General features: G+C 47.5%; 5 protein-coding genes across 17 annotated transcripts in view; 2 read left to right on the top strand and 3 right to left on the bottom strand.

The window, feature by feature from the left end:
* GABPB2 (GA binding protein transcription factor subunit beta 2) overlaps positions 1 to 2,207 on the bottom strand; it is a 59,360-nt gene extending 57,153 nt beyond the window's left edge. For 2 of the 3 annotated variants that reach the window (XM_053590760.1, XM_053590759.1), the window contains exon 1: positions 1,152 to 2,207. The gene's annotated coding sequence lies outside the window, so the exon portion shown is untranslated. Of the gene's footprint in view, positions 1 to 947 lie in introns of all 3 variants that reach the window. The other variant, XM_053590758.1, reaches the window with a different exon arrangement.
* SEMA6C (semaphorin 6C) overlaps positions 1 to 23,809 on the top strand; it is a 314,549-nt gene that overhangs the window by 90,760 nt on the left and 199,980 nt on the right. The window contains exon 18 of one of the 10 annotated variants that reach the window (XR_008380068.1): positions 5,407 to 5,884. The exons of the other annotated variants lie outside the window; for them this stretch is intronic. The gene's annotated coding sequence lies outside the window, so the exon portion shown is untranslated. Of the gene's footprint in view, positions 1 to 5,406; positions 5,885 to 23,809 lie in introns of those variants that run through there. 10 annotated transcript variants of the gene reach the window in all.
* Positions 2,774 to 13,374, bottom strand: MLLT11 (MLLT11 transcription factor 7 cofactor). 2 transcript variants are annotated; one of them, XM_053590805.1, is made up of 3 exons: positions 11,184 to 13,374; positions 10,212 to 10,284; positions 2,774 to 4,087 (listed from the first exon to the last, which is right to left on the bottom strand). In XM_053590805.1, the coding sequence occupies exons 1-3, from the start codon at positions 11,385 to 11,387 to the stop codon at positions 4,062 to 4,064; spliced, it is 303 nt and encodes a 100-aa protein (XP_053446780.1). In that variant the 5' UTR covers positions 11,388 to 13,374; the 3' UTR covers positions 2,774 to 4,061. The 2 variants fall into 2 exon arrangements, with proteins under 2 accessions (XP_053446780.1, XP_053446781.1); XM_053590806.1 differs by lacking the exon at positions 11,184 to 13,374.
* On the top strand, positions 11,090 to 21,337 carry CDC42SE1 (CDC42 small effector 1). Its single transcript, XM_053590812.1, has 5 exons — positions 11,090 to 11,228; positions 15,041 to 15,215; positions 15,762 to 15,872; positions 17,030 to 17,119; positions 17,410 to 21,337. Exons 2-4 carry the CDS (start codon positions 15,162 to 15,164, stop codon positions 17,102 to 17,104), a joined length of 240 nt encoding a protein of 79 aa, XP_053446787.1. The 5' UTR covers positions 11,090 to 11,228; positions 15,041 to 15,161; the 3' UTR covers positions 17,105 to 17,119; positions 17,410 to 21,337.
* C5H1orf56 (chromosome 5 C1orf56 homolog) lies at positions 20,421 to 23,545 on the bottom strand. The gene is made up of 2 exons (XM_053590762.1): positions 21,806 to 23,545; positions 20,421 to 20,551 (listed from the first exon to the last, which is right to left on the bottom strand). The coding sequence occupies exons 1-2, from the start codon at positions 23,006 to 23,008 to the stop codon at positions 20,531 to 20,533; spliced, it is 1,224 nt and encodes a 407-aa protein (XP_053446737.1). The 5' UTR covers positions 23,009 to 23,545; the 3' UTR covers positions 20,421 to 20,530.

Here is a 23,809-nt window from a genome sequence, read left to right as displayed (position 1 = left end):
GTTGTGGCGGGCGCCTGTAGTCCCAGCTACTCGGGAGGCTGAGGCAAAAGAATCGCTTAAGCCCAGGAGTTGGAGGTTGCTGTGAGCTGTGTGAGGCCACAGCACTCTACTGAGGGCCATAAAGTGAGACTCTGTCTCTACAAAAAAAAAAAAAAAAAAAAAAATAGCCGGGTGTTGTGGCGGGCGCCTGTAGTCCCAGCTACTCAGGAGGCTGAGGTAGGAGAATCGCCTAAGCCCAAGAGCTGGAGGTTGCTGTGAGCTGTGACGCCATGGCACTCTGCCAGGGTGACAAAGTGAGACTGTCTCAAAAAAAAAAAAAAAAGAAAGAAAAAAGAAAATATAAAAAAAAAGAAAAAAGAAAAAATATTCCCAGATGGCCACAATGTTAAGTTGTTGAAGGTAAGGCAGAACCTGCCCTTTTCCACAGATGGTTAAAGACAGAGACTGATACCCCCTAAAAAGAAGCCCTGTGGAAAAAGAAGAGGAATGGACATACGCTCTGGTTCAAGAAAATCTGGGCGCATAGGAGAAAGCTAACGGGAAAGAGAACTGCAATGGAAGAATCCACGGCTCTTTCTGTATTGCACGGTCCCCCACCCCCGTCGCCAGCTTACTGCTCTTGCTCACATTGATCTCCCCCAGCGGTTGGCACGCGGGGCAGCGTGGGGGGATCCTAGAATAGGATTGAGCAGGAGTTTACAAATGGAGTTCACTGATACTCTGCAAGTTACTGGCCAGAGAATTAAGAGCCCCCCCTCGATCATAAACTCCCCCCGTTCTCACACCAAAGTTCTTTCTCCAAGAGGGGACCCGATCTGGGGCGGTCTCAGCTGGTTGGGGTAGCCTTGGTCCCGCTCCACGCCGCCCCCTAGCGGTCACTTCCACGGCCTCGGCTTCCCCTGGTCCGGCTACCCAGTCCCAGGTCTTACACCCACCCCTTTCTTCACCTTCCAGTCCCCTCCTCTTCCTCCCAGGAGCATTCCCTTTCTCTCCGTCCTCCTCCCCAGCTGTCCGGGCTCCGGTGAGCGGGCGTCGCTCGGTCTGCACTCAGAAATCCAGGGCAGGGCTAGGAAACGCTGCGACTTGTTACCGCACTTTCTGTTCCAGTCCTGACGCCCCCCAGGGTCCACGCGTCTCTTTTCCCCCCTCACCTCCTCCTCTGGGACGCTGCCGGCTGTGCCTCCACCGAGCCCGCCTTGGTCCCCTCGGTCCCCTTTCCTTTTCTAGTAAGACTCCTTGTCATTGACAGTTACTTTGGGGCTTTTTCATACATGCATATTTTTGGGGCCTTTAACCCCCCCCTCGTGGAGAAATTGAGGTAACAAAATGGCGGACCCGGAAGTGAATGAGCAGCAAGTATTTTTGGCGGAGGAATCTGTAGAGGAAAAATTATTAGAAAACCCACACTGCTATTCGAGCAGAAAGATGAGGCGCCTCCGAGACTCATTTCCTGTCTATCGAAGGACTTCTGAGTGGAAAAACGTGTATCCGGGACAATCGTAGACAGGACTATTTAACGAGGCGGAGAATTACTGATGACGTGTCTGACGTCTCGTAGTTCCTGAAGGGGACGGACCCCAAAGGTTGTTTTGGCGCCAAAAACACGGCCAACCGCTGAGGGGAGATCAGAGTACGCTTCAGTCCCGAAGTTTGTGTCCTACTTCTTGGCTGCTTCTCCTGGTGGAACCAGGTTTAAGACTGACAGGACAGCCCTGCTTCCTCGTCCTTAGGACAGTCTGGCTTTGTACAGGATTGGGCTCTGGTGCTTGCTGGACACGTATTTCCAGTCAGGGGATCCCAGAGCCAAGCTGTCAGTGCACGCCGGGCGGTGGGGGGGGTCCTAGGAGTGAGCAGTTTACAAATCTGATTACTCACTTTATTTACCAGTTGATCCTGGTCTCCACACCATTTGCCACGACTAAAGAACTCGGAGAAGTCGGGTCTTCGTATCGGGCGTAGGAGGTCTAGCCTCCCCCGCTCTGAGCCCTGCTCTATAGACCCCGTCCCGTGCGCGTCCAAGGGCCCAGTGCCATCCACACTGGCACTTGTGGCTTCCCTTTTTTGGGCGTCAGAATCTTGTCTCATTCCTGTTTACCTCCTCTTACTTGTCCAAAGAGGCACACAAAAAATTACTTGGAAATTAGTTTCAAGTCGTTTTGTAGAATTAGGTGAGATAAATAAATAACATATTTGGCTGAATTAGTTTCTTAGGCACCTAAGAGAATTATTACCTGAAATATAATGCTGATGATGAATGGGGCCAAAGAGTGGTTGTAGCTTTAACTACTTTTCTAATTTTAACTTGATTTCACCTTTTTCCTTATTACCTGTTAACGTGGAGTTCACTTTTTTTTGTTTGAGACCGTATCACTCTGTCACTCTGGGTACAGTGCCGTGGCATCGTAGCTTATGGCAACCTCAAACTTTTGGGCTCAAGTTATCCAGCCTCCTGAATAGCTGGCACTACAGGCACCCACCACAACACCTGGCTAGTTTTTTTTTTTTTTTTTTCTTCAGTAGAGCAGGGGTCTTGAACTCCTTAACTCAGGTGATCCACCTGCCTTACCCTCCCAGGGTGCTGGGATTACAGGTGTGAATCACCACACTTGGCCTGGAAGTTTACCATGTAATGTATAAATGCTATTCATCAAAACATTTTTCCTTAAAGTTCAATATTAGACAAAATGTATAAGCTGAATGTGAAACCAGGCTACTTAATTTCTGAGACTGATACTGCTTCCCTGTGAAGAATAAGAAAACTAGAATCCAGTCCTGGGATTTTATGTCTTTATTAAGTAAATGACTAAATGGCAGAACAAATCAGCAACAATTTTGGAAGGAGTGGGGTCAAGGTATAAGGTCAGAACGTTAATTGTTCATTTCATGGTCGAAGTGTAGCAGAAGAACTGTGCCCAAGGCCCATTGATTGGTATTATATATTACTAAGGGCCAAACCCTGTGCCTTTTAAAAAATAGTCAAAACCTTACAAGTTATAATGGTCAGCAAGATTGCATCTTAAAATTCGGTATCTAATTTTCCTCAGTTTTCAACTCACAGCTGCAAAGTTGTAAAGTTAAAGGAATATCTTTTTGAGAAAAAAGAACTTAGCTGTTTCTGAAATTATTCAATGTTTTTCCCTATTTTCATATTCCATAATACATTATTTCCTCTTGTTTTATACCCTTAACTGCCACCAATTTCTCTGAGAAAAAGAACACCAGAGGCTCGGTACCTGTAGCACAGTGGTTACAGCGCCAGCCTTCATACATTGAGGCTGGCAGGTTCGAAACTGGCCGGGGCCAACTAAACAACGACAATTACAACAAAAAATAGCTGGGCGTTGTGGTGGGTGCCTGTAGTCCCAGCTACATGGGAGGCTGAGGCAAGAGAACTGCTTAAACACAAGAATTTGAGGTTGCTGTGAGCTGTGATGCCATAGCACTCTACTGAGGGCGACATAATGAGACTTTGTCTCAAAAAAAAAAAGAAAAAGAACACACCAGAGTCCTTAGGCTTTTAGAAATCCTGTTTCGTAGCAGAAAATCTGGAGTTAATACTTAGAGGGGGAAGAAAGAATCCCTGTGACCCAGTACACCATTGCTTTAACCCCCTGTAGTGGGAGGGTTTTTGAGAAATATGGAGTAGATAAATAAATAAATAAATAAATACAACTTAACTCTGGCAGATTCATCAGCACCACCAACACAATAGAAAGAGAACAAGATTAAAGTGGAAAAGGGGTAGAAAGGAAGGGGTTTGAAAGGGAAGACAATAAGGGTAGGGTGATGGGAGAGAGAAGTCTTCGCCTTAGAGCAAATCCAATTCAAAGGAGTGGATGCTGGCAATGGGAGCTCTCCAGAAGTTGAAAGTGCTGTACTCAAGAAGGGCATCACCTTCCAGGTTTTTCTCCTGCTCTCCTGCAGTTGCTTGCCCGGTCATTTTCCCCATGCTGTTGTCCTTGATCTTGTAGGTGGAGGTATCTGACAGACCCAGGCCTTCTAGCTCTGACAGATCCAGTTCTGGGATGGGCATCCTCCAGAAGAGAAAGGAGCTGTACTGGCTACTCACAGGGTCCCTCATAGCTTCCTGGAAAGAAACCACTTGTCAGTCCTCATGCTGTAGCAACTTCTTTGTGGCCCGGGGCCTTTCCTTGATTAGAAACACCACATCCCCATTGCCTCTATACATAATCCCCTTTCCCTAGGACAAGCTTCAGGAACCCTGCCTTTAGTTTCTACCATTTCCTAACTTTTCATCTTGGAATGATTTTTTTTCTTTTTTTTTTTTTGGTGAGACAGGGTCTTGTATTGTCCTCCAGACTAGAGAAAATGGCATCATCATAGCTCACCTCAACCTCCACTTTCTGGCCCAAACCATCCTCCTCAGCATCCCAAGTAACTACGACTATAGGTGCATGTCACTATACTCAACTAATTTTCTTTTTTTTGTGTGTGTGTGGTTTTTGGCCAGGGCTAGGTTTGAACCCACCACCTCCGGCATATGGGACTGGCGCCCTACTCCTTGAGCCATAGGCGCCACCCTCAACTCATTTTCTTAAAGACCGGACCCCACTATGTTGTCCAGGCTGGTCTAAACTCCTCCTGCTTCCACCTCCTGCAGTGGCAATAAGAATGAGCCACTGTGCCCAGGAGAATAACTTGTTTCTTATCTTGCATCAAATTGATCTTGGGTCTGATTTTCAAAACCTTCCAAAATCTCGCCCACTCTTTCTAGCAGTTGTACAGCCTCAGCTACAGTTATGCTCATTCCTGTCTTGCTTAACTCTCTCTATTCTCTACCTTAAAATACTTCCCAAGTTTCAAGATGCTTTTCAAGTCCCTACACTCCCCTCTCAAACTCTTTTTTTTTTTTGGAGACAAAAAAAAAAAGTCGTCCTGGGGTTGGGTGCCGGGGCATCATAGCTCACAGCAACCTCAAACTCTTGGGCTTAAGCAATTCTCTTGCCTCAGCCTCCCAAGTAGCTGGAACTACAGGCACCTGCCAAACGCCTGGCTATTTTTAGAGACAGTGTCTTGCTCTTGCTCAGGCTGGTCTTGAACTTCTGAGCTCAAGCAATCTGCCTGCCGTGGCCTCCCAGAGTGTGGAGATTACAGGCATGAGCTACTGTGTCCAGCCTTCAAACTCTTACATTTATAGATACTTGACTTCTTCTTGACTTTGGTTTACTAGATCATGGTACCTGTGAAAAGGTCTTCCATGACATTTTTGATTTTTATTTTTCTTTTTGCCTTCTAACTCTACTATAAACTCATCTTTAAGGATGACTTCCTTAAACTTACTCAGCTTCTTCTACTCTATTTCCTCCATTATCTTCCCTGTAGAGTTTTACCTGACTCCACCAATTCTGGGTACAGATCACTGTTACTGGTTTTTTTTTTTTTGAGACAGAGCCTCAAGCTGTCGCCCTGGGTAGAATTCTGTGGCATCACAGCTCACAGCAACCTCCAACTCTTGGGCTTAAGCAATTCTCTTGCCTCCCACGAATCTGGGACCACACAATGCCTGACTATTTTTTGGTTGCAGTTGTCATTGTTGTTTGGCGGGCCTGGGCTGGATTCGAAGCCACCAGTTCAGGTGTATGTGGCTGGCGCTTTAGCCGCTTGAGCCACAGCCGCCGAGCTCACTGTTACTGTGTTTTGTTTGTTTGTTTGTTTGCAGTTTTTGGCCAGGGCTGGGTTTGAACCCACCACCTCCGGCATATGGGGCAGGTGCCCTCCCCCTTTGAGCCACAGGTGCCGCCCTGTTACTATGGTTTTTTTTTTTTTTTTTTGTAGAGACAGAGTCTCACTTTACCACCTTTGGTAGAGTGCCATGATGTCACAGGACTCACAGCAACCTCCAGCTCTTGGGCTTTTGCGATTCTCCTGCCTCAGCCTCGCGAGCAGCTGGGACTACAGGCGCCCACCACAACACCCAGCTATTTTTTGGTTGCAGTTCAGCTGGGGCTGGGTTTGAACCCGCCACCCCCGGTATATGGGACCGGCGCCCTACTCACTGAGCCACAGGTGCCACCCTGTTACTATGTTTTTATGTATAAGAATGGTCTTATCTCCTTCAATAGTTTCCTAAGTAAAAACCAGTCTACTTTTTCTACCTACAGTGCTGAGCTTTGCACACAAATATTCAAGGCTGCTTATTAATTTCCCCTCATATTTAATACAGTGAGTACTTTGCCACTCCCATCTATTAGCTCACAGGTAAACCTTAATAGTCTATTATCCCTCCTGCAAAGCAAAATCCAGATGCTAAAATAATTTTCTTATGCTATAACATGGTCTCTTTTATCCCAATGCTAGAGTATACCTGATGGTAGAGTAAATGGATTGGAAATTCTAGGTAAGAAAGTAAAATTTAGATTGGAAAGAGAAGGTCCCTTACCAACATCAGATACTTTTCCGTATTTTAATGGGTAGTTTTATTACCTTTTGCCTTTAGGCTACCCACACCCTGCCTATTATTACATGACTATTATAGCTCCCTGCTGTGCTACTTACTAGCCAAGGGAAGGGGCAAGAAGCACTAGTTGAAATGTTCCCAAAGGAGCAGAAAGAACATTCCACTGCCTCCAAAAATACAACCCCAAGTTTCAAAAGGCCTTTCTCCAAATAACCCATTGGCACAAACCAGGCCTGAGACTTAATAACAACCTTAGATAGGTTCCAAAATGCCCTCATATAATGTGAAATGACTCTACTCAGGCAGAAAAAGAAAGCCTTAATCTAAAACATGGTGACAACATGTGAAAGAGTGGCTGGGAGTGAGTAGGTTAGGATGTTTTTAATGTTAAAACTGAATTCTGGGGCGGTGCCTATGGCTCAGTGAGTAGGACACTGGCCCCATATAATGAGGGTGGCAGGTTTGAACCTGGCCCCAGCCAAACTACAACAGAAAATAGCCCAGCGTTGTGGTGGGTGCCTGTAGTCCCAGCTACTTGGGAGGCTGAGGCAAGAGAATCACCTAAGCCCAAGAGCTGGAGGTTGCTGTGAGCTGTGATGCCACAGCACTTTACAGAGGGTGACAAAGTGAGACTCTGTCTCTAAAAAAAAAAAAAAAAGAGGCTCGGTGCCTGTGGCTCAAGCAGCTAAGGCACCAGCCATATACACCTGAGCTGGTGGGTTCGAATCCAGCCCAGGCCAAACAACAATGACAGCTGCAACCAAAAAATAGCTGGGTGTTGTGGCGGGCGCCTGTAGTCCCAGCTACTTGGGAGGCAGAGGCAGGAGAATCGCTTGAGCCCAGGAGTTGGAGGTTGCTGTGAACTGTGATGCCATAGCACTCTACCCAGGGCGACAGCTTGAGGCTCTGTCTCAAAAAAAAAAAAAAAGAAATTAAAACTGAATTCTGAACCCAGGCGCAGGGGCTCACACCTCCCAAAGTGAGCACTTTGGGAGGCTGAGGCAGGTGGATTGCTTGAGCTCAGGAGTTGGAGACCAGCCTGAGCAAGAGCAAGACCCCATCTCTACTAAAAAAAAAATTGAAAAACTAACAGGTGCCTGTAGTCCCAGCTACTTGGAAGACTGAGGCTTGAGCCCAAGAGTTTGAGGTTTCTGTGAACTATGATGCCACAGCACTCTACCCAGGGCAACAGAGTGAGACTCTGTCTTTAAAAAAAAATACAACACCCCCCACCGAGTTCTGAGTTGATTTTTTTTTTTTTTTTTTTGGCCGGGGCTGGGTTTGAACCCGCCACCTTCGGCATATGGGACCGGCGCTCTACCCCTTTGAGCCACAGGCACCGCCCGAGTTGATTTTTTTCTTCTTAGGTTCAAGCTCCAGAATAAAACTGGGAACTGAGCATTACTCAGCAGAGAAGGTGCATAGGAGGATGATGCAGGGACTGGAGCAGGGTTGGGGAGCATTTGAGGTGAGGTCATCTTCCTATGATATCCAACTCTGATCATACCCACAGTAATTTGCAGAGACATTTGTACAGAAAAAGAGTTACAAAAACAGTTGTACCTATTAACCAACCAACCCCTGCTTAAGTCTACAGCATAGAGATCCTAAGAAGCAAACCCTAGGAGTCGAGACTGTTCCTGACTTCTGCCTACAGAGACTGTGTACTGTGTTAACAATTATTTTCCCAGTCAGCTGGCTTCTTTTATATCTCCTCCCTTACAAGTCTATTCCAGAGTGAGCTTAGCTGGGCACATAATAGGCTCATTAAAAAATAGAATCATAGGCTTGACGCCCATAGCACAGTGGTTATGGTGCCAGCCACATACACTGAGAGTGGTGGGTTCGAACCCGGCCCAAGCCAGCTAAACGACAATGTCAACTGCAACAAAAATTAGCTGGGCATTGTGGGGGGCATCTGAAGTCCCAGCTACTTGGGAGGCTGAGGCAAGAGAATCTCTTGAGCCCAAGAGTTTGAGGTTGCTGTGAGCTGTGACACTCTACCCAGGGCAACAACTTAAGATTCTGTCTCAAAAAAAAAATAGAATCATAGCAGGAAAAAATTAGAATTTTTAAACTAGAAGACACCTTACAAATTATCTAGTGACTTGGGAAGTCTTCCAGACGGTTTAGGTAGAACCCAGGTCTCATAATCCCCAATCTGATCCCTTTTTGTGTTGTACATAGATAGCTGCCCCACAGCTTTATATAATCCCATACCAGTATTTTCAAAAATTCTATTTACAAGAATTCTTAGTTCCCGAGGCACAATATTCTGTGGGTTAGACATTGATTGTTCTGTAATTCTGATCTGAAGAGTGAAAAAAAAAAAGGTAGTAGAGAGCAAGCTAGAATAGGAGAAAGGGAAAAAGCTCTTTGACAAACTGACTCCTTACAACCAGAGTATATATAAAAACTGCCCACATCACTGAATGTTGGGCAGAGCTATCCTGCAATTAAAGACTTAAAGGAAATTTTATGAAACATAGTTCAAAAGGCCTAAAATCTCTAGCTATGTCATTGACCCAGAGACATGTATAAAGGATAGACACTTATACAAGACTATGTAGCATTAAAATCAAGTCAAGAACATAAAGACTACACAGAAAACTGAAGCTATGATACCAAAATATATTTACTAATGTAAGTAGTAATTAAATTTTTGATTTAATACACTATGTATTTAATTCCCAAGTCCTCAAAATTTGGCAAAGGTCCCCTTTCAGCCAGCTTCCCCTTTCCATTCCCAAATGCTCTCCACCCACACTTCATCTGTCTTCACATCTATTCATGTACTTATCTTAAAGGGTTTGGTCAGTGCCTTATACCACAATACATGCTTAATAAATGCTTTCCACTAGCCTTCATTTTAAAGTATCCAGATATTAATGCAAAGGTAATTTCTAAATATCACTGTCTATTCTTAGAGATACATAAGCGAATATACAGATTAGAAATATTGCCTCTGTCTGAGCCACACAGACACACCCAAATATCTTTGTCCAGACCCTCTGTGGGATATCAGAGGCCTACTCAACAGGGCCTTGCTGTGTCATACTGCCATCATGGTGGTGGGAAAGAAGAAGAGGTGGTGGTGATGAAGAATGGAAGCTCTCTGGCTTCTCACATGTGCCTCACTCTGAGCTTGGATTTTCCTATCAGCCATGTCCTTCCCCTATCTTTTCCACTGCGCTGCAAATAAGCATTCCTTTTCCAGAATCTATTTCCCATACCTAACTCCTGTGAGCTGTACTGATTACAATATGGGTTCAAGCAGTTCTCTGACAGAGACCCCACCACCTTTCCTGATTTGAGCTGCCTCTGTGGAGCAAAGGTTTGAGATAGGGAGAAGGAGATTGTGAAAAGAAAGGTCAGGATTACATCCCTTCCCCCAAACTCCCTCCGACAGAGACAAATGGAAGATTAAAAAATCTGCAAGTATAGGGAAGTAGAGGCTAGAGAGACATAGCAGTCATCAAATAATTGTTAGAACACATGATAGTTTAAAATGGAAGATAACTAGACAGACAGTATTAAATACACAGGCCAATAAATTATAGAAAAGCAAAACATACTTGAAGGAGGTAAGTGCTGATAAATAACTACATGTAAATTGCTAGAAATTAATGTCTGTATTCAGGATGACAAGGCATGGATGCCATTGTTTAAAGCGCCCCCTTCTCTCCTCCTGATCTGTCCCCCACCTCATTCTATTTGAGGTCTCCATTCCAACCAGAAGAAGCTGCTCTTCTATCTTCGCAGGTCCCTGCCCCCCTCCTTTGGTTTAGTTTACCTGCTATCAGTGAATTACTAGCGTGTTCCAAAGACGGAAGGAGTGCCTCGGGGGCTCCGGGGTCTGCTCTGGACTGGAGAAAAAGAAGCTGCTGAGGCTTTGTCGGTTTTGTCTTCTCACTCCCTCTCCCTCTTCAGTGACTGTCGGCTCAGTCTCCCCCTGCAATGCAGCCCCTCCTAAGAAAGCCGGAAGAACTCCCCGCCCCCTCCCCGCCTGACTCGGCTAATTCAAACGATAGGTTCCAGAGCACTTTAGGGAGGAGAGGGGGTTGGAGCGTCTCTCTAGGCTTACTGCTGTGCACGGTCATTCCCTATCTTTTCCAGCACCGTGTTGACAAGGAGTGCAATGGATGAACAGCCAGTTGTCCTCCAAATCTGGGTTTATGGATTAAAAACATGAACACTACACGCCAATGGAAAGGAGGAGCGTTCCTTTCCCCCCCAATTTAAGGACTTCAGGTGACTAGGTGTTTTTGAGAATCAGAAAAATTCTGCAACCCTTTTCCCAATCCCTCCTCTCCCTACTGCTCGTGGGGAGATAAACCTAGCCACCTTCCCTTTGGGGTGGAGCAGGAGAGACGAGGGCAGTTTCTGCGAATCTCTGCACTTGGTTAGGCCCGGAGGATCTAGGGGCTCCGTTTCAGATCGCCCTGCAGTGCCTGTCGCGCACAGAGAAAGCGATTCCGGGGGCCCGGCGTGGGTGATGAGCCCTCATCGGGTGTCCATATTACCCAACTCCCCTAGCAGGGGCGGCGGCTTCGGGGACGCCCGGGCCCCTCTCGCGTCCCCCGCGGCGCAGCACCGCTGCAGTCGCGGGGAGCTGCGCGCCCGGCGCGGAGCCGCGCGGGTTTCGTAATCGCGTCGCCGCCGCTTCCGCCCTCCGCCGCCCCACCTCTGCCGGCCCGCCCTCGGCTCCCCACCGCGCCGAGGAAAGCTCCGGCACCCCCGCACCTGCGGTAGCTGACCTGCTCACCTCCAGCCACTGCCGCCGGGCCGCCTCGATGCCGAAGAAGAGCAGGTAACACTGCAGACTTGGTTCCCCGGGCTGCCCGCCACGCCTTCGGGCCAGGCAGAGACGCGCCGGATGCTGGGGGTGGGGGTGGGGTGGGGGGGTCCAGAGAGCCCGGGATGCTGCGGCGGTGGGAAGGGCGGCGCGCTCCGCTGTGGCAGCCCTCATCCGCGCCCCGGCCGCGCGCAGGTTAAGGCTGCGACGAGTGGAAAAGAAAGCAGGGACTGAAGTGTTGGGGGAGGTGGGAGAGGGTCAGGGTCTATATGAGTAGACCCTGGGTCTACCCTGAGGGTCAGAGGGGCAGGGTCTACATGAGTCAAGAAGTCCCTGTCACAGTTGAGGGTGGGGAGGGGCAGGGTCTACATGAGTCAAGAGTCCCTGTCACAGTTGAGGGTGGGGAGGGGTAGCGAGTTTCTGCGTAAGTTTGGGGGTGGGGGTGGGGGGCGGCCAGACATGAAGTCTGTGACATTAAATCTGTCCGGGCAGGGGAAGTTTAGGGCCAAAGCACTGTTTCCTTATAAGCCCCCGCAAAACCTTTTAGAGGGAGTAGCAAAGTTGGTGCTGAGGTCAGTCACTTGGCTGAAATACGGGTCCACCTCCCATCTCTAGAACCCCTCAAGAATACTCCATGTCTGGGGGTCTGCCTTCGGGGACCACCTGCAGCCCTGGGCGTGCAGCCAGAGTTGCCCACTCCTTTCTCCCAGTTCTCTTCTCTCCAGTTGCTTCTAGTGAGGGCTTGTCGGCCAGCGGGCTGGAGGCCTTGAGGCTGCAGGCAATGGGACCGGGAAAACCGGTTTGGGGCTAGAACAGGACCAGGGAACCTACCTCTGTACATCCTTGCTGGCACCTTACTCTCATCCCTTCCCTCGCTCACCTCCACCACCAACAGCTTCAAGATCCTGAAGTCCCAGTGTGACCTTGGTGGTGGTAGTGGAGGGGGTAGGGTGTCTTTCCCAGCTCTGTATCTCACTCTTCCTATTTGAGGCGTAAGGGGCCAAGTTCTCTGCCACTTGGCTATTGGGATGTGGCTTTATTCTAATTCTGATCCCTCCTGTTATTTTCCCAGCTCCTGTCCCATTCCCTGTGAAATTGAAATGGTGGGCAGTGTATTCAGGTGGCTCTTGCTCTACAGTTTAGCAGCTCAGGACTTCATTTTGTCAGGTTGCTTTAAAGGAGAATTACAACCATGGCTTTTACTTCCTTTTTGGCCTCTGTTCTGTTCCCTCATACCCTGCACTAACACCACATTCACCCTGTCTTGTCTTCTTCACACCCTGACACCACCCGTAAGTTTCAGAGACCCTAATGTCCTAGGGAATGGAATTTCCTGGTCACCTCTCATCATCATTGGTCATTTCATGCCAAGTCCCACACACGCATGCTTTGCCTCCACCCAGCTCTAGTCAGGTCCCTGGAGAAGAAACAGAAATGTCCTTGTTCCCTCCACTGCTCCTTTCACTCTGTCTTCCTCCCTCTTTTTCCTCCTCTTCCCTCCCAGCACCGTCCACCTCTGTCCACCTAGCTTTGAGTAGGGTGGGGATATGCTTGAAGGGAGAGTCCGGTCTCAGTTCAATCTATCTGGCGGTGTTGGGGGTTTCCTCTGATTCTTCATTGTTTTCTCCATTCCCCCCCTCAACCTTACCACCTGCCACCATCACAACAAACCCTGTGACTGACTGGCTGACTTCCCCACTGACCACAACTCTCCTCTCTGGACAGCTGTGTTTTGACTTCCGCCCTGTTTGATTACTCCTCCCTTCCAAGGGTGGGAAAGGAAGTAAGAGAAAGCCCAGACTCCTGGGTTCTTCCCTCCCCAGCAGCTGTATTTCAGTGTTTGTGCTTTTGTGTAATCTCATCGCAAGCCTGTTAAAACAGAATAAAACAAAACAAAAACTCTCAGTTTTTAAATCAGTCTAAGGTGTCAGACCATCAGGCTTCCATGCCTGGAAGGAAAGAAGATTCCTATTTATGTTAAAATGTAATATTCCTGAAACTGCCCTGTTTGCAATCTTTAATATGTCGCTACTAGAGTATTGGGGAAAGGCAGTGAGTAGAAGAAGAAACCCAGATGTGCCCTGCCCTGATTGGCACTAGTGAAAAGGAAGTTCTTCCTTGGACACTAGTAGTAATCGGAAAGTTCCTGTGTCTGGTTGGCTGATGAAGGAGTAAGTAAGTTCTTTACTCACTCCTTGGGGTAAGGAGTGAGTAAAGAACATGTCACAGCATGAGGGGAGGAGGGAGGGAATCCTGGGCCCTATGGGGTGTGATGCAGAGCAGAGTGACATGATAGGATAGGACGTGTGGAGAGGGTGGGGAAGCTGGAAAAAGATTCCTCATGGGACAGAAGATATCTGGAGCATGTACCTATAACCTGTACACAAATGATCTATACAAGACACACGTGGAGATAGAGCCATGCCATGTATATGCAAACAGATGTACACAGGAATGCAGTGATAAAAGACACAGATTAACAGAGTATACACAGCCTTCAGAAAGAATCTCAAGGTCAGGTAATAGAAGAACTGCTAAATGGCTTCTGGGAGGGGGTGGGTCTCCGTTGAGGGAAATGAGGGAGAAAGAAGGCTGTAAACCTACCCTGTTTCCCCGAAAATAAGACATCCTCAAAAAATAAGACCTACTTACAGGAAAGATAAGATGTCCCCTAAAAATAAGACCTAGTGCATCTTTGGGAGCACACCTTAAAATAAGACGCTGTCTTATTTTCGGGGAAACAGGGTAGGCAGGGAAGAAATTCCTTATTGTAGGAAGTTTTTCTCCAGGCCTAACCCACTCCATTTAATTTCCTATGATCTAGGTGGCCAAGATTTCTCTTGTTCTTAAAGAAAATCTAGGTGTGGGTGGCGTCTGTGGCTCAGTTGGTAAGGCGCCGGCCCCATATACCAAGGGTGGCGGGTTCAAACCCGGCCCCGGCTGAACTGCAACCAAAAAATAGCCGGGCATTGTGGCGGGTGCCTGTAGTCCCAGCTACTCGGGAGGCTGAGGCAAGAGAATTGCTTAAGCCCAGGAGTTGGAGGTTGCTGTGAGCTGTGTGATGCCATGGCACTCTACCGAGGGCCGTAAAGTGAGACTCTCTCTACAAAAAAAAAAAAAAAAAGAGGGCGGCGCCTGTGGGTCAGTGAGTAGGGCGCCGGCCCCATATGCCGAGGGTGGCGGGTTCAAACCCAGCCCTGGCCAAACTGCAACAAAAAAAAAAAAAAGAAAAAGAAAGAAAGAAAGACAATCTAGGTGTAAAGGTTGGGAGCAAGGTAAAGAAAAAGGGAGGGGACAGGGTGGAGGCCTTGTTTGTGAGAACAAAAAAACACTATTTCCTCTTCAAAGTCACTTAATGCCCCTCCCCTTCTGCCCCAAACCCAAGGAGCTAGAGCTTGTAGAACTCCCAGACTTTGCTCATTTCTGCCACTATCCTTTAGTCCTCCCTATCCTCTTACCCTAAGCCTTTCATTTCTTACCCCCCTCCCACCTTGGTTCCACCAGCCACTGCTCCTTAACCCATTGGTGTCCTTTTGGTTCTGTTCCTTTTTCTGAAAGTCAGACTGTGGGGCTCTTATATTTGGAACAGGTTAGTGTTGGGGTGCAGGACTACGCCCTCTTAAGAATTACAGGCTCGTCAGGAGGTTTCTCATTAACCTTTTTACTTTCTGCTAACATAGAGTTCCAGAGGAAGTCTGAGGAAGACATAACCTTGTGCCTGCCTGACCACCTATCTCTGGCTTTGTTAACCTCTAAGGGTCTGAGACGCTGACCTTCTCTGCTCAGCTAAAGGTTCTGAGGATTCTGCTTTCTCTCATTCCATCCAGCTGAGTGAACCTAGGGTGTTGTTAACACCTTGGAAGAGTGAGGACGGGACAATCAAGGTACCACCAGAGCAAGAGCCCCCGGGGGCCAGTCAGAGGACTGAATCTGGAACCATCAGGGAACATGAGTGAATTTTGGCACAAACTGGGCTGCTGTGTGGTGGAGAAACCCCAGCCAGTAAGTCTCCTACCCTACCTAACACACACAGAAACCAGTTACCTCATGCTGGGAAGTAGACGTACCTTGTAGGATCTGTTCCTTGAAAAGCACACTTGTTGCCTTCCTCTCTGTTGGAATAGTTTCTATGGCCAGGCAGGTGTATATGTGGAATAAAGGGGACTGGATGGATGGTGGAAGAAATTAATAGTCCTTGCCATCACCTCTCATTCCTGTCCACTTGGAGTTGGGCAGGAGTTGTAGGTGGAGCTTAATATCTTACTTTTCCCCATTGTTTCCTCAGTAGTCAGAGGTGACGTTGATATGTCCTTTCTATGTCCATTACCCACTCTGTAGGCCACTGCCCCCACCACTCTGGTCCATGTCCTTGTGTTTATGTTGTTGCAGCTCTGCTTTCCATACCCTAGTGATTTCCCTATTATAATACCACATGCCTTCCTCCCATCAGGCCCATAGTTCTTCCTCTGGTGGTTTTCAAGGCTCTTATCTCTTCCTCTACTCTGGAGGAGGAAGCTTCAGACATGACTCCTTATCTTCTCCACGCAGCAGAAGAAGAGAAGACGAATTGACCGGACCATGATTGGAGAACCAATGAATTTTGTCCACCTGACTCACATTGGCTCTGGGGAGATGGGGGCTGGAGATGGACTTGTGATGGTAACAAGGGAATTGGGAGAGGTTGATGTGGGAGTGTGATCTGTAACTATTCCACATTTTAGAGAAAATTCCAGCAAGGCATGTAACAAAATACTCAATGGGGTAACAAGAATCTGGACTCTAGTTCTGTAAACCTGAGACCTGGCATTTCAGGTCTCTGAGCCTATGTTCTCTCACCATTATAATAAGCAGATTGTTCTTTGTTGGGGTGGGAGATATATGTGTCTTAATAGTTAACTGGAGGGAAAAAAATTTTTGGAGGGCTTTCCCCAAAAACTATAATCCTTCCTTCGTTAAGAACTGCTATTTCAGCTGGGTGTGTGGCTCCACCCTTATAATCCTAGTACTCCGGGAGGCAGAGGCAGATGGATTGCTTGAGCTCAGGAGTTTGAGATCGGCCTGAGCAAGAGTGGGACCCCATCTCTACTATAAATAGAAAAATTAGCTGGGTGTGGTGGTGGGCACCTATAATCCCAGCTACTCGGGACACTGAGGCAGGAGGATCAGTTGAGCTAGGAGTTTGAGACCAGCCTGGTCAATACAGCAAGACTCTATCCCTGCGAAAAACAAAAGCATCTGCATGTGGTGGTAGGCACCTATATTCCCAGCTACTGGGATTTTGAGGCAGGAAGATCCCTTGAACCCAGAAGTTCAAAGCTGTAGTGAGCTATGATAGTGTCATTGCACTGCAGCTGAGTGACAGAACAAGACCTTGTATCAAAAAAAAGTCTTTGTAGCCGGGTGTTTTTGGTGGGCACCTGTAGTCCCAGCTACTTGGGACACTGAGGCAAGAGAATTGCTTACGCCTAGAGTTTGAGGTTGCTGTGAGCTGTAACGTGGCACTCTACCGAGGGCAACATAGTGAGACTCTGTCTCCAAAAAAAAAGAAAAAGTCTTCTTACCAATTATAAAGTTCATACACATGAGAGAGTCCTTTGTGAGGGGATCTTTTTAGTAAAATAACCATTTTACCTTTTTCTCATGAAGGTCATTAAGAAAGAAGGGAGGCATTGAAACTTCTCTGGGTGGAATGGTGGTTAGTTTTAGCCTTTTCGCATTGATGTTATGCTCAAGAGATGGGGTCAGCTTCTTTGCTGGAGACCTTTTATCATGAGATACAAAGATGTAAGAGGTGTCTCACATGTGCTTTTTCACAGACAGGTGCAGTTCAGGAGCAGATGAGGTCCAAGGGAAACCGAGACAGGCCTTGGAGCAATTCTAGGGGTTTGTAGTTCCAGTAGAAAACGGTGAGTGATTAGAGAAGCCCATCCAACACTGCCAGTACATCCTGATACCCTGCTTCAGAACCCTGATCCTCTAATGCAAGAATGGATGTAAAGAGAGGAGGAGAGAATAGAATGAAAGATTTAAGAATGTAGGATCAGGAAAGACAGAGAGAGGGTGGTGTACAGACAGAAATAGAGAAAAGAATACACTGTGGGAATAGTTAAAAGTCTGTACTAGATGGTGCCTTTTATTGAAAGCCTTGGTTTTGAGGTTAATCTTGCCTCTTTAAAAAAATTTTTTTTAAATTCAGGTTTTGATGTCTTGAAGCTCCCAGTCTGTGTCCAGCCAGAAGAAATGCTGCCCTCACCAGATGCTTCCTAGAACCAGTGACCCAAGTGCCCCTCTTTTTCCCTATTGGCCTAACAGTGCCTCAAAAGGCTTAGGGGGCTGGACTCCCTCTACTCCCTCTGGCTGTATCCCCTCCTGGAGATGGGGTCAAGGCAGCAGGACTGACCCAGTGACTACTAGTTGGCCAGAGATGCTCAGCTGAAGCCCTGGACACCTCAGACCTGAGATAGGAGTTCTTTGTGAACCTGGAATGAGTTCCCTTCTCCTGAATGATGGTCTGAGTACCCTTTGTTTTTAAACTCTTAACCTGGAACTCCTTAAATGGGGTAGGTAGGCGAGATAACCAAAGCTGACACCAGCTTTGCCAAGAAACTCCCTCTCTCCCTGCCTTTCTCTTTCCTTTGGGAATGGATTAAAGCAGATGTTGGGGGTGAGGGGTGACTGCTGCCTAGTCTACTTTTTAGATTTCAGACCTTAAGCTCACAGCCCCTCAGTCTCGCTGCCAATATCAGGGTATTTGTCTAGTTAAGCCTCTAATCCTGTGTTTCTGTGGTATTACTACCTTCGTAGCAACTTTTCTTTAAAAAAAAAAAATTAAAAATTTGAGTTCTCTTAATTACTTCCATTTCCTTCTACTGCTATTCCTTCTGCCTTGAACGGATCCTGTTAGGAACCTAATTGTTTCCCACTGAGTAAGAGTTAACCTGCTGACATTCCACTTACGTCTTGAGGAACCTGGTCTGCCTTCTGCCACCCTCCCTGCTGGCCCAGGCAATAGGAGAAAGAGGGAGAAACCCAGAATGCAACAAAACTAGGTTATATTTCAAGGTAGACTTCTGACCGTGAGAACCGGAGGGACAGTGAGATACGTGAGTTGAAAATAGTCATCTTTGAGTTTAGGGATTTTTTTTTTTTGAATGTCATAGTGTTGGTTTACTTTTTTTTTTGTAGTTTTTAGCTGGGTCCGGGTTTGAACCTGCCACCTCCGGTATTTGGGGCCAGCGCCCTATTCCTTGAGCCACAGGCGCCTCCTGAGTTTAGGGATCTTATGATCCTCACAGCATGGGAACAGGGAGAGGCTCTAGGTTTCCCATTCCAGATACTTTTGACATTTTTGGATGGATAATTCTATGTAATAAAAGTGCTGTTTTATGCATTATAGGCAAACCTGAGTTATGACAACCAAAAATGTCTCCAGATGTTACCAAATGTCACTTAAGGGCAAAATCACCTCTAGTTGAGACTCATAACTCGAGCCGAATATATTTTTCTCTTAAGTGATTTCTACCCCACATCCTATCCTTGTCCCATTATTCACCTTAAACCTGAACCATGGATAAATTAGGACCCCTTGTAAATTAGGCTCAATAGGGCTGCACATCATTTCCAAATAATTCTTTATTCAATGTATTGTTTGTGCTTGTATGGTGATGGACAAATACTATACTTCTCCATTCTTGTCCCCTTGAGGAGGGGTTCCTGCAGTGTGGAGACATGAACAGGATAGGATTGGGAAAGGGGAGAGAAAAACAGTAGAGACAGCTCAGCTTATCCTCCTTGAGGTAAGTTCTTTGTCCTAGCTCTAAAACCAGATACCAATAAAACTCAGGGAGTTTTGTCTGGAAACCAGGTCCCACTGTCCACGTGGCTGAAAAGTCTACTTTAGATGGGAAAGCAACATAGGAGCAGGAGGAAAGTCTGTAAGCACTTTCACTTTTCTCAGGTGTTTTTATTCTGGCCCTTTCTTTGCAGGGTAAAAATTAGGAAGGCAGAATAAGACAGGTGAGCTTTTGCTCAGAGACAGGGCTGGGGTCTCCCAGCTCTGCAGCTTATGGTAGTGGGGTCAGGAATGTGGGAACTGGTATCCACTCTGCTGATCCACCATCCATCCGGTTTGCTCCCACCTAGAGAGGTTCTAAGTTTTTCAAATTTTGGTGTATTTTCTAGTTTTTCAAGATTGATTGTAGAATTATATTCCCAATTTACTCTCAGTTTTAGTCAAGCTAGTCGCTATGATCAGCAGCCTGAGTGTTAGTTAACAGGACAGAGTGGAAAGGTTGCCGACTCCTGGAATCTTTGGTCACCATGATCTTCAGCTTCATTCTAATACCTGTTGTTTGGACATGGTCTTCCCTTTCATTTTTGGTGCTGGCTTGCCTTTAGCTACTTTCTCTGATGTGTATGCTGTCATCACTTTAACAATAAAGTGATGGGAATGGGTTTGAGAGTCTTAATTTATATTAAAAAACTATTGGACTTTTAAATACATTTTTCAAATAAAAACATTTAAGCAAAATAGTTGCAGAATAATCATTACGGTTATATGTTGGATTAAAGGGTAGCTATGGCTGATGAAGATAACTCTTTGAAAATGGCGGAAATGGAATTTTGTACCTACACTGCCCTTTCTGAGAGGGCTAAGCACCGTGACAGCATGGAGAAGGCCTCCGTCATCTTTACAGGGCTTAACTACTTGTTCTTCCTATTTCCTCTTCTAAGCATTTATTTGAGATTTTTCAAATTTTTAAGTTTCAAAAACAACATTGGAAAGGAGGAAAATGAGCAACACTAACTTTTTTTTTTTTTGTAGAGACAGAGTTTCACTGTATCGCCCTCGGTAGGGTGCCGTGGCGTCACACAGCTCACAGCAACCTCCAACTCCTGGGCTTAGGCGATTCTCTTGCCTCAGCCTCCCGAGTAGCTGGGACTACAGGCGCCCGCCACAACGCCCGGCTATTTTTTTGTTGCAGTTTTGGCCGGGGCCGGATTTGAACCTGCCACTCTCGGTATATGGGGCCGGCACCCTGCTCACTGAGCCACAGGCGCCGCCCGCAACACTAACATTTTATCCTAGGGGATAGGGAGTTGGGGAATAAGCAAGAGGCTGCTAGTATGCAGTTCAGTTTTAGGGTTGAAGAGACTAATGGTCTCTCCCCTGAGATAACCTCTGTAAAAAGACACAAGACCAAACAATGTATTTTCCAGTTTTGTTTTTCTGTACTAAAAATATCTAGTGAGTGCTGGAATTGAAAGGGTAAGAGAGGTTGAGATGCTGACACCTCCTCTTGTGGATGAAGTGGCCATTACCTCCGGTTTCTGTCTATCTGAGTAAGGAAAAAAAAATAGAGAAAAGGGGAAATTACAACCACATCTATATTCTCCCTTCCTTGCTTCATCTTCCCCTCCCACAAACCCTCACTCCTTTAACCCTACTGCCCCCTCACTTACACTTTTTTACGTTCAATAATGGTACTGGACACACAAGGAGAAAGACAGAAACCAGCAAAATTACCAAGTATACCCTTTGTTTATTGTCTGTCACTCCTCCCCAAAGTTCCTGTCATCTCTCTCAATGAAGACCACCTTATTAGGTCAATTAGAACTTTTTGCAATTCTTGGTAAAGCAAAGGACTGCCCTTCCTTGAGAATTCTTTTGTTGTTGGGAAGAATCTCAGAAGGACAGTTCTGGAGAGCACTGTTGTTGAACAAGCCTGGTTTAAATCTTACTTGTGGCTCTGCTACTACTAGCTTTTGTAAACCCCAGTTTCTTCATTTGTAAAGTGGGGATAATAATACCTTGTGGGGTTCTAAGGATTGATCCAGGTAAAGTGCACATAATAGGACCTCAAATATTGGCTGTTGTTACTGTTAAGCTGCATTAATTAGGTCAAAACTATTGATCTCCATATCCAATAATTGTGTAGCAAGAAGTCTTAATGTATTTATGAACTTTGGTCAAGGATTGACCAATAAGATATGTTGCCTAATAACCAACCAGCAGTTGCCACAAGAAATAATAGGTGGGGCTCGGTGCCTGTGGGTCAAGCAGCTAAGGAGCTAGCGTGTTGGAATCCAGCCCGGCCCACCAAACAACAATGATGGCTGCAACCTATCGGGCGTTGTGGCAGCACCTGTAGTACCAGCTACTTGGGAGGCTGAGGCAGGAGAATCACTTGAGCCCAGGAGTTGGAGGTTGCTGTGAGCTGTGATGCCACAGCACTACCCAGGGCGACAGCTTGAGGCTCAGTCTCAAAAAACAAAAAAGAAAAGAAATAATAGGTGGGATCAATGGCTAACAATAATGAGAATAACCAATACATGTTATGAATCAACCAAATAAATCGCGCCTGTGGCTCAAAGAAGTAGGGCGCCGGCCCCATATGCTGGAGGAAACTCAGCCCCAGCCAAAAACTGCAAAAAAAAAGCAAACAAAAAAATAACAAGAACAACAATCAACAAACTAAGTCAGTAATAGTTCATGCAGAACATACAGGCTGGCTTAGCAACATAGTTTCGGATATCAGAAATTTTCAGATCCACCTCCAAGGATCCTTCCTGGCTCATCACCAAACACTTACTGGTTGCATCTCTGCGAACACTGAAGAGAGGCTATTCCAAATATCCTCCAGGCCAATCCTGACCCTTTTCCAAAAAGCCAGTGCAGGGCTAGGGCTGGGGCTGGGGGGTGGTCGGCTGGGTCTGCGTCTAAGGTGGATGCTGGAGAAAGTGTTAGAAGCGGTGGTCCGAGAGGCACAGTTGCCATCAGCACAGAGATCTGCGTCCAGGGGACACTCCTCCAGTTGTCGGTTGCAGGGACATTGATGGTAGGTGCAAGGTCTATGCTCTGTCCGGAGTTGGCTCAGCGCCCCAACTCGAAGGCGCCCAGAAAGGCCTTCCAGCTTCCCAGCCCTAGTCCGGCTCATAGTGCCTGACTTGCAGTGACAGTGCCACGGGCCCCAGGGCATCAACACCAGATGCAGATCCTCGGGAGGTGGCATGGCTGTGGGAGAGGGTGATGGCCACCGACTTGGGGTGGCCCCGGCTGTCGTCCACTTGCTCAGGGTGGGCTCTGAGCTCACTGGGTCCTCACTAGACCTCGAGGTAAGGGGACGCAGTCTTGAAGTCATCCTAATTTCAGGCTCCTGGCTATTGGCTATAAATGTCGTGCTGGAACCCCCCGCTGTCTGGGGACTGGCAGTGAGAGCCTCTAGGGCATTGTCATACTTTCTGGCACTAATCACAACCCCCTCTTCCAAAGACCCATCCTCCCGGGTCAATCCAGACCGTCTGTCGCCTGTAGACAACGTGGAGGCCAAGAGCTCAGCAGCGGCTGGGCCTGCCAGGCGGTCGGCGTTGGCCAGGGCGTCATTCTCATCCTCCAGAGTTATCCTTGTCCTCCGGGGAAGACGTGTCCCGACGATGGTGCTCTTGTAGGTGCGGGTCAGGGGGCCCCCAAAGCGGAAAGTGACCCGCTGTATCTCGGTTGGACTCTGAGTCTGCCCGTGGGCCCCCGCCGCCCACAGCCCCAGACTCAGCAGCAGGGCCCAGAGCAGCGCGCCGGCGGCGGGGACCATGGGGCTGGGCGGCTTGGGGGTGGGAGGGAGGCCAGAGAGCCAGGCCGGACTCCTACCTTCGCTCCCTCCCTTCCGCTCTCGACCCACCTGGTCGTTTGAACCGAGGCACGAGGGGAGAAGGCGCTTCCGACGCGTGGACGCGCGCGCGCGCCACGAGGGGCGCTCCCGCAGCCCCAGGGGCCGAGGTGAAATCCTAAGAACCTCCATAGCAAGAGCTCTGTGCCCGAACCCCAGCCGGATTGTGATGTAAGGGGTTAGGAAAAGAGGTGTTCATTTCCCGGAACAGAGCTTACAAATCTTGTTGAAGTCTATTGGCTGCTACAGATCTGAATGCATTTATTTATTTATTTATCTATTTATTTATTTTTGAGACATGGAGTCTCAAGCTGTCACCCCAAGTATAGTGCTGTGGCATCATAGCTCACAGCAACCTCCAACTCTTGGGCTCAAGCAATCCTCTTGCCTCAGCTTTTCTATTTTTGGTAGAGACGGGGTCTCGAACTCCTGAACTCAAGCAATTCCCATCAGCCTCCCAGAGTGAGCCACCATGCCCAGCCAGATTGGAATTTATTTGTTTGTTTGTTGTTTTGTAGAGACGGAGTCTCACTTTATCGCCCTTGGTAGAGTGCTGTGGTGTCACACAGCTCACAGCAACCTCCAGCTCTTGGGCTTAGGCAATTCTCTTGCCTCAGCCTCCTGTGTAACTGGGACTACAGGTGCCCGCCACAACGCCTGGCTTTTTTTTTGTTGCAGTTGGGCGGGCCTGAGTTTGAACCTGCCACCCTCAGTATATGGGGCTGGCACCCTATCCACTGAGCTACAGGCACCACCCCAGATCTGAATTTATTAAGGAAGGCAAAAATGCAGGTTTTGGAAGCACTGCTTCGCAGGGTCACAGGCAGCAGACATTCAGGAGGAAAGAAGGTATGTGGTGGGTCTTCAAGACTCAGCAAAGGACACCCTGGGCTCCTAGCAGGTGGGCTGCCTGTGAACAGTCAAGCTTTTTGC

Source organism: Nycticebus coucang, chromosome 5 (assembly GCF_027406575.1).
Source record: "Nycticebus coucang isolate mNycCou1 chromosome 5, mNycCou1.pri, whole genome shotgun sequence".
In the NCBI taxonomy this organism is placed as follows: Eukaryota; Metazoa; Chordata; class Mammalia; order Primates; family Lorisidae; genus Nycticebus; species Nycticebus coucang.
The sequence above is the reverse complement of the archived record's forward strand: the minus strand, read 5'-3'. Positions and strand labels throughout refer to the sequence as shown.